A 20,738-nucleotide genomic window follows, 5' to 3' on the forward strand; every position below is an offset into this window, starting at 1 on the left:
CACAAAATTGTGAAATAAGAAGAGATGGTATGGTCTTCAAGTCTAGGTGATCTTAACACAGAAATCAATAGATTTCCTAGAAATTCTTGAAGCATTTGCAAATTTTTTTGTGAATTCATGTATATCATGTGTTTATGTGTGCACATTCTAATGAAAGTTCCACAGTGTTCATCGGCTACTGAAAAAGGCCTCTGACCATAAAATATTATGAGCCACACATACATTTGACTTATTCAAATTTCCAGGTTGAGGAAACAGAAGCCTTAGAGAAGGTAAGTGATTTGTTCAGGTATTCATGGGTCTGTGATGCTGACTATTCTTTGTCACTTGATCCCTTCATCTCTCCCTGCCCCAATACTCTTAACAGTCCACAATTATAAATTCCTGGCATATAGTATACAAAAAAAATGTCTGTGAACACTAAATGATCGAGGCAAAATCAACAGTACACTGTGCGTGCCAACTATAATCTATAATAGATTATAAACCAATATAAATATTTGGAAACAGTCACTTATAACTCAACAATATATGAACAAATTCTGAGCTTATCAAGCTCAATGAAAAATATGCAGTGAAACCAGTATTCACATTAGTTGCTAGACAAGGTAGATTGGTACGCTTTCTAAAATCAATTTAGCCTTTAAAATACATAACGTCACTTACAGAAATCAATCCTAAGAAAATAATGAGAAAAAGCCAAATATTTGTGCAAAAAATGTTCACATGAACTCCATTTATAATTGTAAAAACCCAAAAACAATTTAGATGTACAATAAGAAAGAACTAGTGAAGATGATTAAAGAATTCCATAAAATGGAATGTTATACAGACATTCAAAATCACATTTTAAAGGTTAATATGGAAAAATTATCAAGTTCTATTTTAAAGGTTAACATGGAGAAATTCTCATAATACAAATGCTCCATGAAAAGCCGAGACAGAAAGAGAGAATGTATTGAGCTAAAATGTGAGGTTGATGGTTTATTCTATCATATAAGTCTCTAGATTGCCTAGAATAAGGACGCAAGAATTTTAAAAGCAGAAAAGAATAGCCCTGGCCAGATATCTCAGTTGGTTAGAGAATCATGTCAATACGCCAATGTTGAGAATTTAATCCCCAGTCAGGGCACATACAAGAAGTAACCAATCAATGTATCAGTAAGTGGAACAACAAATTAGTATCTATATCTCATTAATAAATGAGTAAAAAAGATTATTACATGATAAATAATAATAAAGATTCATATCTGAATATTAATGTGAGTCTGCCCTGTGTTATGAAATGAACAATATATAATTGGCTTTAAACAGCTGCTTTTTTCTTCTTTGAAAGATAAGCAAATGAATTAGTCCTTGAATTTTAGCAATAGTGATTTTGATTAGGTATAAGTAAAACTGTTCAACTATAAGGTCACATAGCACAGCATATTTCACAAAATAGGTTTCACATTGTCCAGACAGTGCTCCAGAAAGTATAGCTAATTATCAGTATAGGATGATGAAGGGCCATTTCCTCAGCAATCCAAGTAGATGAATATGATCTCAAATTCTCTTCTAGCTCTAAGTCTATGAAATATAAATTGATCTACTTCAACAGAATTAAAAGGTCTTAAGCTACTGAAATAACCCTGCATTTCTTTTCTCAAACTTGAACATGAATAACATAGGCATATTACTAATTAGACCCTATTGTACATGTAAAGCCATTAAGGTACAACTATAAACAGAATCAAAGGACTTCAGAGTTGTGTTTCTAAATACCAAGGCATTCATCCATAATAAAACGACATTTTTTGTAGAGTATTAATTTTATTCTGAATTCAAGAGTGTTTAGACCTATCAAATAGGTTGATATTTTCAATCACAAAGGCAGAACTCTCATGACCATCATAATTAACAATTATTGTGTTTGAGTACCCACAGACACAATGATTTATCAGATATTAGAAGAAGTACAGTATGGAGAGCTACCTTTCAAAAATGCCTGTTATACAGCAGAGAATAAAATACAATCAAAGCACACTGAGGATTATATTACCTACCTATGAGATGAGTGAAATCAACGTCTAATCTTTGTCTATACTTGAAATCTGGGTCCATACCACTGCAGTGCAGCACTATCTGTGAAACACATTCCTCAATTATTTTGTAATACTGTGGCCTGAAAAAGAGATAAATTATTATTGAATACCTTTTCTACCTATATAAATCAATTTTCAGCATGATAAAAGAACTAAGTCTTTTTCTAGCACTGCTTAAAAATATTTTGAGTCATAACACTTCCTTAAGAAGAAATATGCCTACATTTAAAGATAGTCTGGATGTTATAATGCAGAACCCACTATAATATAATCAACTGCAACCACTTAGTGACTTAATACTCTAGTTGTCAGGGATTTATGCTTGAGTACAAAAACACTACTTATCAACCTTATCTACTTAAACTTAAGCTTTTGTTCCTAGAGTTAATGAAAACAAATGACCTGTTAGTCCTATATCCATGGATACAGAAATAGCTCTAGGTCTCTACATGTTCTCAATTTCAATGAGGAATGAGTATCTTCACATCAGGTGGCAAGCAATGTCTTAAATGTACTCCAGTAAAAACCAGACTGAGTCACTTATAGTACAGACTATTCCAAAGATCTACTTATGTGCATATTTTAAAAGATCCATTTTATGCAATCATATGAGCTTAATATGCATGGCTATAACCTCAATTTGTTCAAAGTGTCTAAGGTTTTAAATCATATCATAATTCTGTAATCTATCAAGGTAGTTCTGGCCTTAAAAATTACCATGTGCATACTTCGAAAAAAATTTTAAAGATTTTATTTATTTAATTTTTAGAGTGGGAAGGGAGGGAGAGAGAGAGAGAGAAACATCAATGTTCGGTTGCTGGGAGTCATGGCCTGTAACCCAGGCATGTACCCTAACTGGGAATCGAACCTGCAACACTTTGGTTCGCAGCCCGAGCTCAATCCACTGAGCTACGCCAGCCAGGGCTTCATACTTCAAAATTTTAAAAAGACACTTTTGGCATTAATATTTTGGGAAAAGAGAGTATTGACCAGTGGCTAATAAATTCAAAAGAGAAATATCAGAAAGAAATAGTACTATAGACAAATTATGACATAAACTTCCATAAAATTGTGTGATAATAACTAGCCAACCTACTAAAAGCTTGCTAATGGGGCCAAACACAGTCCCATTGTTCTTATATGACTTTTGTCATAGGACTGGTATCAAAAATAAGAATAGACACCTGGCTGGCATAGCTCAGTGGATTGAGCGCGGGCTGGGAAGCAAAGTGTCCCCGGTTCGATTCCCAGCCAGGGTACATTCCTGGGTTGCAGGCCATAACCCCCAGCAACCACACATTGATGTTTCTCTCCCTCTCTCTCTATCTCCCTCCCTTCCCTCTCTAAAAATAAATAAATAAAATCTTTAAAAAAAATAAGAATAAATGATGATATACAGGGTTGGACAAAAGTAGGTTTACAATTGTAATACAAATAAATAATACAACTAATAGATAATAATAAAAGGATAGACTGTTTCATGTACTCACAACTGTAAAGCTACTTTTCCCCACACCTGTATATTACACATCTGAGGCTCTTACAAGTCATCATAGAGTCTAGGGTAAATAACATCAGATTAAAATCAGCCTAGTCAATGACTCTTTGGGTAAACAAGGAAAACAAAATTTTTGTCCTTGAAGACAGGTTAATTATCCGTCAGCAGAATATAAGTGTCTTTCACACTTCTACCACACATGGATTTTCTCAGAATGAAAAGGATGTTATATTACAGTAAGTTCTCATTTAATCAAAGTTTCTGAGAAATTGAAGGCTTCACACAACTTCCCCAGGTAGCTGTGAAAACACAGCCATAGTACCCTTTTAATTACCAAGTTATTTTAGAAAACCATAATTGTATTAAGTGTATTACCATCGTTTCTACTTTTAAAAAAGCATAAAATTTAATATTTTCAACATTGTTCTATGTCTTTGTAACATCATGATGTTCATCAGTTATTGTACTGGTCTGGACTATGATAGTTTTCCATGGCTTCAGTACTGTCATTTTTGTTATGACTCTAGCTGACCCCATGGTAGTGTTCCTTTTCCCATTAATCAAGCAAAGTTTGACAAATCAGAAAACCTCAGTTCGCAGAATGTCATGCATATTAGACTACCAAGAACAACTAGGAGTCTTTTGAACAGTTAAACATGAGATCATGATCACCACCTGATGGAAAATTTTAGTCACTCAGAAACCTTTCTCTAACTTTACAGCTTTCAGATATATTTCCAGTTACTAGACTCTAAAACTTCTAACTTTTTGGATTATTCTCATAAACATTTATTTTGAAGAATTACATTAGTGAATACAAAGCTAAAATATTAGCATTGTTATTTTCTTAGAAAAGAATGTATCTATTACTAAATAAAAACTATAAAATAGAAATAGTAGTAAAACCTTACTTATTAAAATGTATAACAACTTTAAAGTTCTATCATAGACTGTTTTTTGTTTTTTTAGTATTATTGATTCTTTTTTTTATTTTATTTTAATCATTGTTCAAGTACAGTTTTCTCCCCCCTACTCCCATTCCAGCTCACCCACCCAACCCTCCCCCCTTCCCCCCCATTACCCCCCACCCCTAGTTTTTGTCCATGTGTCCTCCAAATTTGTTCCTGTAAACCCTACCCCTTCCCCCCTGAAATTCCCTCTTCTCTCCCCTCTGGTCACTGTCAGACTATCATAGACTGTTTAGTGCTGACTCTGTACTACCATTATCTAGCAAAGAAAATGAATCATGAGGTTAATAAAATCTGTGGGGTTCCTTGCTATTAAAAGTCCTGTCATTGGGGTACCACATTTTTATAGATAAATTCCTCTGGCCCAATTAAAAAGAAATTAACACTGTTTAAAAACTGGTATCTTAAATTGTCAAGCTCTTATAATTTTTGGCTAGGACCCAGCACATTGTTCACTTTCCTTTAATATCTAACTCAAATTGTTCCCATAGCTTCTTACCTGACATAATAATCATTTCTGATGAGCAAAAAATGTTGTAGAATGGATAATAAGTAATTTTCAGCAGCTGTGTCCTTCAACATATTATACAGAAGATGGTATACTTCATTCATATCAGTGAAAAAAGTAAGTCAAGGAAAAAAATCAGAGATTCTTCATGAAAGTTTCATTCATTGATTTATCCTTTTGCTTGTGTTACTGTTTTTAAGACTTCAACTCTATTATCTTATATTTAAACATTTATATAAAGAAATGTAATCTATAGAATCATGTTAATCTTTTAACAAGACAGTCTGAAATAGTATTTCCAAGACCATTTAACCATCAAAATATTAATGGTCAGTCATTCATTATATTTTAAAGTCTAGTACAACTGGAAAAGCTGGTACAACTGGAACACCAATGCCTTTAATAAAATGGGTTCTCTTAATCTTTCTGTAGCTGTGATAGAGGCAAGACCTATATACTATTCACGAAAGCCAATGTTCCTTCATTTTCACTGTGACATAGGACAGAAAAAGGTAAAATAGCATTATGTGGACAGATAAAGGATCATAAACCAGTTTTATTTTATACAGATGAAGTAATAAAATCTGAAATCATTATTGTTTGCATTCATTTGTATTTTACTACTTAATAAAAGATGGACAGTAAAGAATAAAACTAGCAACTTTTTTCTTAGTATATATAAAGAATGGTAGAAGTTTAAGTGTTTAATAAACTAGAAAGATTTCAAAACTGGATCTGGAAAATCATTACATTGAAAGTAAAAAGAAAGGTAGAAGAGATGTAATTCAACATCCTAAAAATAACCTGAAATGTCAACATTTTTTCTGAAGCAGAATTAAGTATATGAGGGATCACTTCTTAGACCTCATGTAAGAGTGTTGCGTTGAAGTCTCATAAGGTCATAAGTAGCTACAGGATGGGTCCAAAAATAGCTTTATGGTGAAGTTTAATTATAAGAAAAATGTATATAAGGCAAGATATTTATTAATTGACATAAAAAGCATTTAATATTCTGGAAGTCACTGTGGACTAGAGTCACTAACAATGGATAAGAAATTATGAGATATTATCCCTTATCACCATCATTTGTTGCATACCTAGTTATCCAGTACTTATGTATAAAGCACTTCAATAGGAACATTGGAGGGAAAATATGAAATAGAACATTTCTGCCCTCTCAAATGGGCATAGATGTTTACATAAATAAGAGAGATGCAAACAAAAGCACTCTAGAAGTTTCAAGAAGGGAAAACTACTTCCAGATTTTTTGAGGGGGAGAGGAGGAAGAAACAAAACATCATGGAACAAAAGAGGTCTAGCTCAAAGGTCATTTTGGTTCTTAAGTATTTCCCAATTTCCCTAAAATCTATAAGTAAGAAATTGAACAGGTGTGAAATAAATGGTCAATAATGTAGTGACAACTATCTGTGAGATATAAAATCATTATGTAATAAATTGTTGTCATAGGAACATTATATGCCAGTTCTATTTGATTTGGATGCTTCTTATACACAGCCTTGTTATAGTCAGATACCATCACATCTAAACATTTCTAGGAACCAAAAACATTGTTTTGCTAAGGAACCAAAATATCTGAATTGAGAATAAGACATTTATTTGAACTGAATTATATCTCTAAACCACTGAGTACCATTTAATAAACTAATAAATATATTACCTACAGCCACCTACCTATGAACTCAGTGAACTTTCCCCCAAAAATCTTCATGCGTGAGGTATATTTCCTTAAGACTCTTTGTATTCAAGAACATTATGCAGAACATACCTATAATACAGCAAGCCATTGTGCAGATTTCAATATAGTCTATGTAAATCATCAGGACAGTCTGACAGTTTGTCAACATGAGTTTCAAGGAAAGCATCATAATGAGGTTCTAATATAAATAAATGGATATAAATTGAGCTTGCAGACAAGAATGCAAATAATGATTCACAAATTCATCCACAAATCCATTTTTTACAACATACAGAAAATGAGTTTTCTAGTTTATCAAAAGGATATTCCATTTCTGCTCGAATGTCACTGAGACGATGTGATAATTCAGTTAGGTCATCCTCCTTGTTCTCATCGAATACTCTCAACTGAATATCAAGCTCATCATTCTCTTTTTCTTTTAGATCCTAATATTTAAACATAAAACTTAACAGATGAATAACAGTTTGACAACAGTATATTTTGGTAATAAAGGCCAAACACTATTATTCATTTATATACACAGAAGTAATTTCAAATATTGACCCACACACTTGGTTTCCTAAAAGAAAGTAAATGCACAATGTTTTTCTACTTTAAAATAAAAGAATCTCATTGCATTCAATGGATTTTCTTTTCATGCCCCAGATTCTGATTATTCACATTAAAAAATTATCAATCACTTTTACAAAGGAAAAAAAAAACCTAATTGCTATCAACCCAAATTAAATGCTATTGTTTTTGACTAAACTCACTAATCAAAGATTGCTAAAGAACTCATGCAGTCGTATCATTCACATAAGCCTCTGGCAAGAAAAAAAAATACAAATACAGATCAATTGAATCAATAGAGAACAAATACAACGATATACTCAAGCACAACAGTCCCAAGTATGGCGTGAGAAATTGAATAAACAAATTTATTGTAAATGATATTTTGTGACTCAAAGCAAAATGGTATCAGGACTTTTTATCAGGCTGCCTATCTAGCCTCCTCCCCCACCTTTCATTTTTGCTTAGGCAAATCACAAAATACCAACTTGGGCATCAAAGGTTTGTTTTGTAATGCATTATAAGCACATGCATTACAAACCTCTGATAATTTTAAAAATAATAATATTAGCAAAATCTTTGGAAGCATGCCACACTGGAGATTGTTGGGCTTAATATATATCACCTGGAATATCTTTTAATATGTGTCCATTAAGGTGCAGCTTTCAAAACCCAATTGTATAATCACAACTGTGGATGCTCAAGGGTGATACCGAAAGTGGGACTAGGATTTTCAGAGCTGAGCTTGAACTCTGAAAGGAAATGCAAGCATGGTGTACTTCAAATTAGGTCAGTAAAACAAAATAGGATGCACTTCTTGTTTGTATTTTTATTCAATAGAACAATTATAAATGAAGATGTAATGGCACATACTGAAGGCAAACACAAATTTATGCAATTTCTATATGTTCTTTTTCTAACATTCCCAAACATAACAATTAACTGAAAATATAGCTAAATAGGATAGGAAAATGCTTATTAATATATATCTGTATAATTTCATATAAATATATAACAAATAAGCATATTTATACTAGTTTCCTCTTTAGTAAAAGGTTGCTTTAGGTCTAGCTTTCCACTTTGAAGGGAAATAAAGAAATTCGTTGATATGCAAAATTGTCTAACATTGCTCAGTCTTATTATCAGGTGATTTCTGAACTGTGTTCAGAAAACAGCACAAGGAAAACACACTCAATATGCTGGTCACTGCATAAATAACCTGCAACACATTTTGGAATATAAACCTTTCATTATTCTCATGTCACATTCTGTTTTCTCTTAGATACTCACTATAAAACTTGAACACACTCAAATATATTTGAAAAATAGAAAAATCCAAGTTAAATACTGCCATTTAATTAGCATCAGAACTTTATAAAACATGGAATCGATATGCATGATTAAAATGTTTTCAGGAAATAACCAATGTCATCCCAATAAATTAAATAAAAAACAAATAAATAAAATTAAAATATTTTCAGTAAAAATAATTTGTAAAAATTTTAATATAGTTTTAAATTAGGACAATACATTATATTATATAAAGTATATGAACATATACAGCATAATATACTAATTTGGACATGCATCAATGCAATATCTTGTAAATATCATTTATTTATAACGTTCCATTAAAAAATATAAATGCTATATACATACATACACATACATATATACATAAAACTTCCTATCAAATGTCCAACCTAAAAAGATATATCCATAAATTCTTGATAAAATAATCATTTAATAAATTAATAATGTTTTTATGTATCACAAAGATGAGATACATTATAAAAATAAATGAAAATGCAAAACGAAAATTTTATGTTTAAAAATGTAGGATATTATTATGTTACTGAATTACACTATTACTAATTATAGAAGTATTATAAACATTTCAATAATGTAATGTTTTAAAAGATTTTATTTATTCATTTTCAGAGAGAGGGAAAGGGAGGGAGAAAGACAGAGGGAAACACAGATACATGAGAGAAACATTGATTGGCTGTCTCTCACTGGCCCCTAAGCAGGTACCCAGCCACCCACAACCCAGGCATGTGCCCCGACAGGGAACTGAACCAGGGACCTTTCAGTTTGCAGGCCAGTGCTTAATCCACTGAGTCACACCAGCCAGGGCACACTTCAGTTATTTTTCTAAACAAATTTTCTGTATAGATATGGAATGCTTTAGCAGATTTTCTGAAACCCATAATTCTCTATAATACAGTGTACTCTTAAGGAAATCAAAGTCTATTACCAATACATGGCAGACTGCCAGTCAAGCAATCATTAAGAGTCATCAAAAGAATAAGGAAGGGTTTGTCACTCTTTTAAAAGAAATTAAGAATGCCTGTTACCTATAGATACAACTTGTTACTATCATGTTCCTTCTCATATCTGATTTACCTAATATTTTCCTACTTTAAAGAAGAGGCACAGGCAGACTTCATAAGAAATCAATGTAAGTTAACTACACAGCAAAACTATTTCAAAAATCACTGTGTAGTATATAATGACTCATTCATTCCAAATTACTAAAGCAAACTTATGAAAACAGAATTTTCCACTTTAAATACTATAATTTATCCATAGAGATGGGGGAATTTTGAAAATTTTTTTTGCAGAATATTAATTAAAATAATTGTACATGAGGAGTCTCATAATTATATGAAAAAAGTTGATATCATAATTAGAGACTTCCGGCAAGATGGAGGAATAGGTGGGCGCACCGTACCTCCTCGCACAACCAAGAACAAAGCAACAATAATTTACAACAATGATTTGCAGTCATAACAGAACTGTCAGAGGATTTATCTAAATGGAAGACGGACAGCCTAGAAGTTGAAGTAGACCCGTACATCCAGACTGGTAGGGGACTACGAGCCGAGCGAGCAGGCGTGGGGCTGGCGCGGGTCGCAGGTGCGCGGAGGTCGGGGGAAATTTGGCGCAGAATCGGCGCGGCAGCAATCCGGGACACAGGAGCGAGCGCAGTGGTGTAGCGGTGATCCCTGAGTAAGCAAGCGGCTGCTGGGGGAATCAGTGGGGCAGCGACTGGGGATCAGGACAGAGCTCACAGCCCAGAAGCCCAGGGAAGTGTCTGACTCCAGGAGAACGGAAGGGTCGCCATTGATCCCTCCTGTCCCCGCTCCCGCCCCTGCCCCCACATATAACGTCACAAGCTAGCAACTGGGGCGCCCAGCACCGGTGAACACCTAAGGCTCCGCCCCCCACCGTAACAAGAGCGACCAGACCGGAGAAAAAATAAATAAGTAAGTAAAATAATAGGAGAGACGGGGAAAGACGTAAGATATGTTTCCAGCGGAACAGATCAGACCCCCAGGACTCATCCTTTTGAGTGACCAAGAAATAGCCAATCTATCAGATGCACAGTTCAAAACACTGGTGATCAGGAAGCTCACGGAACTGGTGGATTTTGGATCCAAATTACATGAAAAAATGCAGATTACCATAAAAGGGATGCAGGAAGACACACGGAGAAGAGCCAATTGTGAAAGGAAGGAATCTGAATCTCAAAACAACACAGTGGACCAGAAGGAAGATAGAATCAACCAAGCAGGAGAGCATGATGAAATAAGAATTCAAAAAATCGAAGAAAAGCTTAAGACCATCGAGGACACCTTTAAACGTTCCAACATCCGAATTATAGGGGTACCAGAAGGGGAAGACCAACAAGTGGAAAAGTTATTTGAACAAATAATAAAGGAGAACTTCCCCAAACTGGCAAAGGGAACAGTCTTCCAAGAAATCCAAGGAGCGCAGAGAGCCCCAAAGAAGTTGGACCCAAGAAGAAACACACCAAGGCACATCATAATTACATTAGCCAAGGTAAAAACGAAGGAGAGCATCCTAGAAGCAGCAAGAGATAAGGGGACAGTAACCTACAAAGGAGTTCCCATCAGACTGTCAGCTGATTTCTCCAAAGAGACCTTACAGGCAAGAAGGGGCTGGAAAGAAATATTCCAAGTCATGAAAGACAAGGACCTACATCCCAGATTGCTCTATCCAGCAAAGCTCTCATTTAGAATGGAAGAGAAGATAAAGTGCTTTTCAGATAAGGTCAAATTAAAGGAGTTCATCATCACCAAGCCCTTACTTTATGAAATGCTAAAGGGACTTATCTAAGAAAAGAAGATAAAGAAAAGACATGTATAGTAAAAGGACAGCAAACTCACAATTATTAACAACCACACCTAAAGCAAAACCAAAAGAAACTAAGTAAACAACTAGAATAGGAACAGAACCACAGAAATAGAGGGCACAAGGGGGGGCTAGCAGTAGGGATGGGAGGAGGAGAGAGGGGGAAAAGGTATAGAGAATAAGTAGCATAGAATGTAGGTTGAAAACAGATCGGGGGAGGGCAAGAATAGTACGGGAAATGTAGAAGCTAAAGAACTTATAAGTATCACATATGGACATGGACTAAAGGGGGGGAAGGTAGGTGGGAGAGGGGGCACAGGGGGGAGGGGAGTGAAGGGGGAAATGGGACAACTGTAATAGCATAATCAATAAAATATATTAAAAAATAAATAAATAAATGGAAACAAAAAAAAAGTTTTACTCTACTATAATATTATGATGGTCACAGGGTTACTGAAATACTGAGAACTCTTCTTACCTATCACTTAATGATTCCAAATAATAATAATTTTTGATCCATATACCAACTACTAATATTAGCCATAGCCACATCTAATTAGCTGTTATATTCTAAAGTATTAGGGACATCCCCTTGTTATAACAAGGTATAAAATAATAAAAAACAAGAAAGGTTATTAAAGACTCATCCATTATTATATTTTAAGTATCACTGCATGTGTAAAATATGTTCATTATTATGAATGCTAGTGATTTAAATGTATATATTTAGTAAGTTAATAGTAAGTTAATAAGATAGTTGACATGTTAACTATATTTAATATACATTAAAGCATGACCACTATGGTGTTTGCTCCATATTGTGATAATAAAACTGTAACAACAACAGCAGCAGCAGTGAAAACTATGTTAGTAAAGAATAAATCTCTAATGTCAGGCTCTGCCTGAATTCATATTATCTTCTATATCAGGAATACCTAAGAATGATTTTTTTTCAAAATAAATATCTACTCCCCACCCTCAATAATATCTTGATAGTCTCTTTTTACCAGGACATGACCATATCATGCTTGAGAACTAGAGCCATATTATACTCCATTGTTTCAGGGAGGAAAAAAAAACCCCTGAAAATCCTTTGAGGTTCTATTCCAAAACTTTAAGAAACAGAAATATGACACCTGCCACATTTCTCCTGCTTCAGAATCACTGAGATCTGAGAAGCAGGGGATATTAAAGAAATGTGGTACTTAAAGAAAAATATAATTGGAAGCATATTTTAAGAATACATATAATTAAGAAGCACATGTGCCACAAGAGGCTTTATATACGGCTATAGGACAAATGGTAACGTGTAGCTGAGAAACACTGATGCAAAATCTTAGCTGTCACTGTAATAAAAAAATAACATACTATGAGACCACTGAACCCAGGAGAAATTAAGACACCCACACAAAAGTTCAAAGGATAAATGCAAAAGCTACCATACATATTCTTTCTGAAAATGAGGACTTAAATAAATTAAAATGAGAGTCACAGCTTTCTTGACCAGCCATTCAATAGTGTAAGGGAGAAAAATGGATGTTTAATTATAAATAGAGAGGAATAAAAGATAAAAGGGTAATAGTAAAAACTAAGGCAGAAAACATGACATATTAATAAATGAGAAGAGGATGCTAAGGAGCCCCTATACCCAACAAGTGCCCAAAGACATTACTACCACTTTCCCAGAAACAGAAGAATGACCCTGGGAGGACAAAGAACAAAACAAATCAGTAGGCAACTGAAAAGCAAACTAGAATGAAGACTATACATTATTTCTAGCTATGAAGGCCAAAGACATTTCATGAAAAAATATTTGAGACAAAACAAGAATAAATGTGTTGCACACACTACAACTAATTATATAATATGCCTATGTTAACTGCACACTGAAACCTCCCAATAGGTCACTTAAAATGTTGCTTTGATTCACTGCAACCAATTCCTTCATTGTTGGGACTTACAGCCATGATGACGCATAGGTAGAAATACATTGCTTCCTCATACAACCAAAAGAAGGACAGCAACAAATTTAAAAACAAATAACAACCAGAACTACCAGCAAATCGAACTCTATGGAAGTCCGACAACCAAGGAGTAAAAAGAAAGAAACATTCATCCAGACCAGTAGGAGGGGTGCAGAGAAGCAGCTGGGGTGGAGAGGATCTGCAGCAAGGTGGTGGCTAGCAGACTGGCAGTCCCATATTTGTGTGCAGATAAACTGGGAGGAACGACTGTGGAGCAATGTAGACTTTGCAACCCATGGTTACAGCACTAGGAAATAAAGCCTCAAAAACTCTAGCTATAAAAACCTGTCAGGGCTGCAGGGGCAGGAGAAACTCCCAGCCCTAAAGGAAAGAGTTCCTTGGAGAGATCCACAGGATCCTAACGTACACAAACCCACCCACCCCAGAAACAGCACCAATAGGGCCCAATCTGCTTGTGGGTAGCAGGGAAGTGACTGAAAGTCAGCAGAGAGCGGAGCTAGTGGCATTGTTGCCTCTTGGACCCCTCCCCCACAGACAGTGACACAACACAGTAATGTGGGTTTCCCCACCCCGGGGAACACCTAAGTCTCTGCCGCTTACTACATAACAGGTGTGCCAAGACAAAAAATTATGGCCCAAATGAAAGAACTGGTCAAAGATCCAAAAATAGAACTAAACAATAAAGACATAGCCAACCTATAAGATTCAGAGTTCAAAACAGTGGTAAAAAGGATGCTCACAGAAATTATTTATGGTCACAAAATAGAGGAAAAAGTGAAGTCTATGAAAAGTGAATTAAAGGAAAATGTACAGGGAACCAACAGTGATGAGAAGGAAACCAGGACTGAAATCAGTGGTTTGGAACAAAAGGAAAAAATAAACATTCAACCAGAACAGAATGAAGAAACAAGAATTCAACACAATGAAGAGAGGCTTAGGAACCTCCAGGACAACCTTAAATGTTCCAACATCCAAATCATACGGGTGCCAGAACAAGAAGAACAAGAGCAAGAAATTGAAAGCTTATTTGACCAAACAATGAAGGAGAATTTTTTCAATCTGGCAAAGCAAATAGACTTCTAGGAAGACGAGGAAGCCAAGAGAGTCCCAAAGAATTTGGAACCAAGGAAGCACACATCGAGGCAACTCATAATTACATTAGCCAAGATTAAAGATAAGGAGAGGATCTTAAAAGCTGCAACAGGAAAGGAGACAGTTACCTACAAAGGAGTTCCCATAACACTGTCAGCTGATTTCTCAAAGCAACAACAACGAACAACAACAACAAAAACCTTGCAGACAAGAAGGGACTGGAAAGGAGTATCCGAAGTCATGAAAGGCAAGGACCTACACCCAAGATTGCTCTATCCAGCAAAACTTTCATTTAGAATGGAAGAACAGATAAAGTGCTTCCCAGATAAGGTCAGGTTAAAGGAATCCATCATCACCAAGCCCTTATTATATGAAATATTAATGGGATTTATCTAAGAAAAAGAAGATGATCAAAAATATGAACAGTAAAATGACAACAAACTCACAACTATCAACAACTCAACCTAAAAAGCAAAAACTAAGCAAACAACTAGAACAGAATTCCTACAGAATCACAGAAATGGAGATCACATGGGTTAATATTGGGGAGGGGGAGGGGGAAGAATGGGGGAAAGGTACAGGGAATAAGAAGCATAAATGGTAGGTACAAAATAGATAGGGGGAGATTACTAGTATAGGAAATGGAGAAGCCAAAGAACTTCTATGTATGACCCATGGAGATGAACTACGGTGGGGGAAGCTAGTGGGAGGGGAGATGGAGGGCTGAGAGGAATAAAGGGGAGAAAAAAAACTGGGATGACTATAGTAGTATAATCAATAAAATATACTTAAAATCAATAAATGAAATGCATATTTTAAAAAAATAAAAAAATTCCTTGGTCATTAAATTCATGAGTAAAAGAACCAACCCAAGTGGAACTGATATAGAAATTTCTAAAATAGACCCAATCATACATCTGATTAAAATCGTTGTTAATAGACCCAGTCATCCATTTTACGATGATGACTACCAACTACTTTCAGGTAAGACACAAAAGGAACTGACCCATGCTACATACTTCTGCTTCATCAGGAATTTTCCCTGATTAAGCTATTTGTGGTTTCTAGAATACTAAGTCTTACATACATGTTCATTGACATTTCTTTTGTGTTTTTCTTTCCTCAGGCTGTTTTTCCTCTCTTATTTTTATTTTTTGTTTCTCATGTGTGACCTGAGTACCTTAAATGAACAGACTAGTGAGATTTTACTTGTTTCCTTTAACAATACTATTGTGTGAATCAAAGTCTCTCTTCTTCAGTTAACATACTAAATAAAATATAAAATCACTGCTCTTGTGTTTGTATTTAAAGAACAAGTTTGTTCATTTATCTCAGATCAAGCCTATAACATTATTTGAAAAATGCTTTTTGTTTTTTTCTTTTTGTTTTTTTTTATTTTATTTTATTCATTGTATTATTACAGTTGTCTCAATTGTTACCCCTTTGCCCACCTCCGCCCAGTACCCCTATTCCCTCCACCAATCTCTACCTCCTTAGTTCATGTTCATGGGTCACACATGTAAGTTCTTTGGCTTCTTAAAATTGGAATAAAATATTCACATTCAAAAAATAAAATTGTTTTTCTTTAGAAAAGTTCCTAGAGTACTCTAACAAGAATAACAATCTAAGAAATATGTCCAGAACATACTAATTGAAAATCTACGCATACTTGTACAGAATATAAATAAAATCAATCTGTTATTAAAGAGAAAAAATTAAATAAAAATTGAAACTGCAGAAAAAGTACTCTTTTATGTTCTAAATATTTACATTGAAAGAAAAGACGTTCCCTTTTCACTTCAAGAATTAAAAAACATTCTGGATATATCACCAGTTGGATAAAAGATTGATATTACTGCAATAGAAAAAAGCTTAAAAAATGCTTAATGCTTTACAAAAGAAAATAGCAAGGCACATTTCTTTACTCTGTTGCAAGTATTTTTGTCTAGAGAAAGAAAAATGTAAAAGCTCATCAGCATAAATAGTATGTACACTCAACTTACTGGTAACATTGTTTTTAGTCCTGAGCGGAGGAATTCATTCCTTAAATGTATTCGAAAATCAAGCTCATATGGAGAAGTGACAAGGGCATTTATGAACTGCATACAGGCCACCTGCAATTAGACAGCAAACCTTAGCTTTAAAAAATTATTTAAAGAAACATTTAATGAATGTATTCAGAGAGTTTTTTCCATTTACTAAAAGCATGAATGCATATATTATGAAAATAAGAAATGTAAACATTTATACAAGTTTAAGGATGATTACGATTTTAAAGTATAAATGACAAAATGATAATATAATTTTGGTGTGCAGAATAACTGTAATGAACATATGATGGATGGTCAAGTACTCTATGATCTGCTGAACAATGAAGGAATATTTAACACTTTCCCAAGAAACACAAAGTCCCAAAAATATGCAAATAGAGCCCTTTAAAATGATCATGAAATGTATCTTACATATCCAGCTGTCCTCAGAGGACACTTAGCCTGAATTTTATATGGTTATAAACACTTTTCTAAAATAAATCAAATAAAGTTATAAAAGTACTATACTATTAAACAAGCAACAGTGATAACTCAGAGAAATGATTACGTTGATTTATACTATTTCTATCCTATTATTAGAATGGATTTACACAAAATTTAGAGTATTAAAATATATTATTAAGATTAATTAATTTGTTATGTATAAAAATGAATTAAATGAATTAAGATAAACTAGAAGGTACTGTGATACCAGTAACAATGTGCATGCATGATAAAGTAAATATAAGGCCTTCTGTTTAAGTGAAGGTGCTTCATTAATTATATTGACACTGGAAAATGGATTTTGCTTTTCTTACCTTCTGCTATTGAAGTTCTCTACTATGAAAGGGGAACTGTTTTCTGGTAATTGCAAGCTAAAAGGTAATTATCAAAATGCGAATCACCAGGTGTTCCATACATTATTTGTTAATAGCATTTCTAGAAAATGCCTCTCAAGTGTATAGCCATTAATAGTTTAAATGAAGAGCTGAACGTTTAAATTGATTATTTTTAAAGTATGGGATGACTAGTGGAGAGGCCAAAGAGCTGAACGACTGCAAGGGGACTCCCAGAAAATACCAGATTTGGTAAAGATGTTTAGTATATATAGAAGAGGACACAAATAAATCAATAGTTGGTATGGGCTCTACTCTATCTGCTTAGTGTACCCGACACCCTGAGGCTTCCTCTTCTGGGCTGGGACCCTGACCTCTGTCTTCTCCCCTCTTTGGTTCCCCATGTACAAATACAGCTGTACCTGAATATACCTACTACTAAATGTCCCACAGGGACCCCAGACTGACCAGATAACCCTCTAATCCCTAAACCTCCTTTTTTCCTCTGAGTGACAACCAATCTTCTGAGGCTGCCAAGATTAAGTAAGCATAAAGACCAGGAATTGACAAACTACAGACTATGGGTGAACTGTAGCCTATAGGCCTAATCCGGTGTGCTGCCTCCTTGTACCAATAAAGTTTTATTACCTTGCATAAATATTATGGAATAAAAACATTAGCAAAATATATATATTTCAAATGTATTTTTATTTTATTTGTCCAGACCTATTATGATGATAATTATTTTTTCAAGTACAGTGAAAAGATTAAAAGGTATATTGCTTTTATTTTTACAATTATATCTTATGCATTTAAGATGATTCTTTGAGTGATGAGCACATTTCCCTCACATCCAGGTTCAAAAATCAAAAGTTAAATGTTTTATAGGAGATTGCAGGAGTTGTTTCTAACATTACTAGATGTCAAAATGATAATTGAACAATGCAGTCTATTCCCTATGAATGCTCAAATGTCAAGCTAAAACACATACAACTGACTGAATATTTGCCATAGACGTGGCATTATTTTTTCTTTTTTTCATCCAATCCTTTTTTATTGTTTTTATATTACAGTTGTCCCAATTTTTTCTCCATTGCTCTCTCCCCAGCCCCACACACCCCACACTTGGTATTACTTTAAAGACATAGCACATACATTATTATACTTATACCTTAATAGATGCATAATTCTCCTATTAATAATAAAAATTGAAGTCTTTATAGTTACAATAGGCTGAGACATATTTGTATATTCTACATGAACATAGCTATATTTGAGTAATCCTTGTTATGTTACAACTATCACATGACTGAACAAGCCTAAGTACATGTCCAATCCAGAATTAATAGAGAGAAAAGTTACCATCTGCTAGGACTGTTTTTGCCAAAAGAAATTCTAACTTAATGGTTTGTATTAATACCCTACAAGGAAAGAGAACACTTCCATAAGAAACTAGTTAATGAGTCTTAGAATTGTACCTTTATACAAATAAAAGTATTTAGATCAGGAGATGATAAACATAGAAAAAGTCAATTAAATTAATGAATGTATCAACATCAAAATATCATAACTTCACATTTAATAAGATAAATGATGCAATGCTATTAAATCTTTACATATAATGTATGCATAAATAACTTAATAAAGAAGCTGCACCCATTGACTATAGTATAAAATAATTAGGAAACAGTTAATTCAGTAGTTAAACAGATAATGGCAATGGTTTATCAATGTACTATTTATTGTTTATCAAATTCTAAGAGATACCTAATTAATTATAAATAACATAAGAGAAATAGTCATACTATCATGTCATTTTACAGCTTAATCTGCTAAAGCAATGCTCTTTTACAGAAATATTTATGTTGTATAAATGTGGAGAACAAATGTCATCCTAATTATCTCTATTCCTTTATAACACTACAAAATTACTGCTCTTTTCACAGGACAAGAACAAAAGCAAAATAATTGTCACTAGTTATAACTATAAAATTAAATTTTAAAAATGTAATTGGCTTAAAGGGCAGAAAATAACATTAAGAATAAATGTGAAATACCCATTGTGTGAATTCTGAATTTATAGATAAACACAAACCCACAAACCATTATCACTGTTGTTATTGTTGTTATGACTAACTACCAGACAGTATTAGGTGCTTTATATAACTCACCATTTAAACTCATCCTCAGAAAAATCATACAAGATAAGTTGCTCTTATCCTTGGTGAAGCTGAGGCTCAAAACAGACAAATAACTTACACAAGGTCATACTGCAAAAAGGAAAGTCATGATTTTTTTAAGATAATTTACTTATTTATTTTTAGAAAGGGGTAGGGAGGAAGAAAGAGATGGAAAGAAGCATCAATATCTGGTTGCTTCTCATGTACCCCCTACTGGGGACCTGGACTACAACCCAGGCCCTATGTGCCCTGACTGGGAAACAAAGCCGCAACCCTTTGGTTCGCAGGCCAGCACTCAATCCACTGAGTTACTCCAGCCAGGGTAGGGAACTCATGATTCTAAACCATATCACTTTACTGCAAATATGAAGTAATTTCTAGTACATTCTAGATGATTCATTTACTCCATTCATAGATTCATATGATGAAAGTTTATTAAGGATCAGTAAGATAATAAAATTTAACTAGTGCATATTTAATACACTGGGAATATCTAGCTTTGAAATTATAGATTAATGAGAAAAAGATACAACTATTTAAAAAAGATGTTATCTAGAATATAAAAGGGTTATATGATATGCCAATTATAATAATAAAAATTAAATGGCTATCATGAAACACAAAAACATTTTTTAAAAAGTGAGGTACAAAGAGATTCATATGTGTGTGTGTGTGTGTGTGTGTGTGTGTATAACAATGAACTATGGGCAGCATTCCATTATCCAAAATAACGGTTTCTCACTCTCCTTTACTTACTACCACCCCACTCCTTAAGATACATGCATACACACAAAACTGAGCCGTGCTGCTCAATAGAGAGCCATGAGTCATAATTTAAATTTAACTTAATTACAATTAAATAAAGTTAAAAATCCTGTTGCTTGGTCTCACTGATCACTGCTCAAGTGTTCAAGAGCCACATGTGGCTAGTGACTACTGTATTGGACAGTACGAATAAAGAACAATGCAGAAACTTTGACTGGATAGCACTGCACTGGAGACTTTAAAGAAAAAAAGTCTTCTGGCCTACTGTGAAAAACCTAAGCTTTAAAGAGTACAGTACAAAACTAAATAATGAGAGGTTTCAAAACTGGTATGCTCAAATTTCAAGTATATAAACCTTTACGAGCATA

General features: G+C 34.0%; 1 protein-coding gene across 4 annotated transcripts in view; it reads right to left on the reverse strand.

The window, feature by feature from the left end:
- DIAPH2 (diaphanous related formin 2) overlaps positions 1-20,738 on the reverse strand; it is a 914,500-nt gene that overhangs the window by 658,859 nt on the left and 234,903 nt on the right. For all 4 annotated transcript variants that reach the window (XM_028522433.2, XM_036016530.1, XM_028522432.2 and 1 more), the window contains 4 exons: positions 16,563-16,673; positions 7,082-7,200; positions 5,050-5,166; positions 2,046-2,164 (listed from right to left, as the gene is read on the reverse strand). In XM_028522433.2, the coding sequence (XP_028378234.1) occupies positions 2,046-2,164; positions 5,050-5,166; positions 7,082-7,200; positions 16,563-16,673 (466 nt within the window). The remainder of the gene's footprint in view (positions 1-2,045; positions 2,165-5,049; positions 5,167-7,081; positions 7,201-16,562; positions 16,674-20,738) is intronic.

The sequence above is a fragment of the Phyllostomus discolor genome, chromosome X, assembly GCF_004126475.2.
Source record: "Phyllostomus discolor isolate MPI-MPIP mPhyDis1 chromosome X, mPhyDis1.pri.v3, whole genome shotgun sequence".
Classification (NCBI taxonomy): domain Eukaryota; kingdom Metazoa; phylum Chordata; class Mammalia; order Chiroptera; family Phyllostomidae; genus Phyllostomus; species Phyllostomus discolor.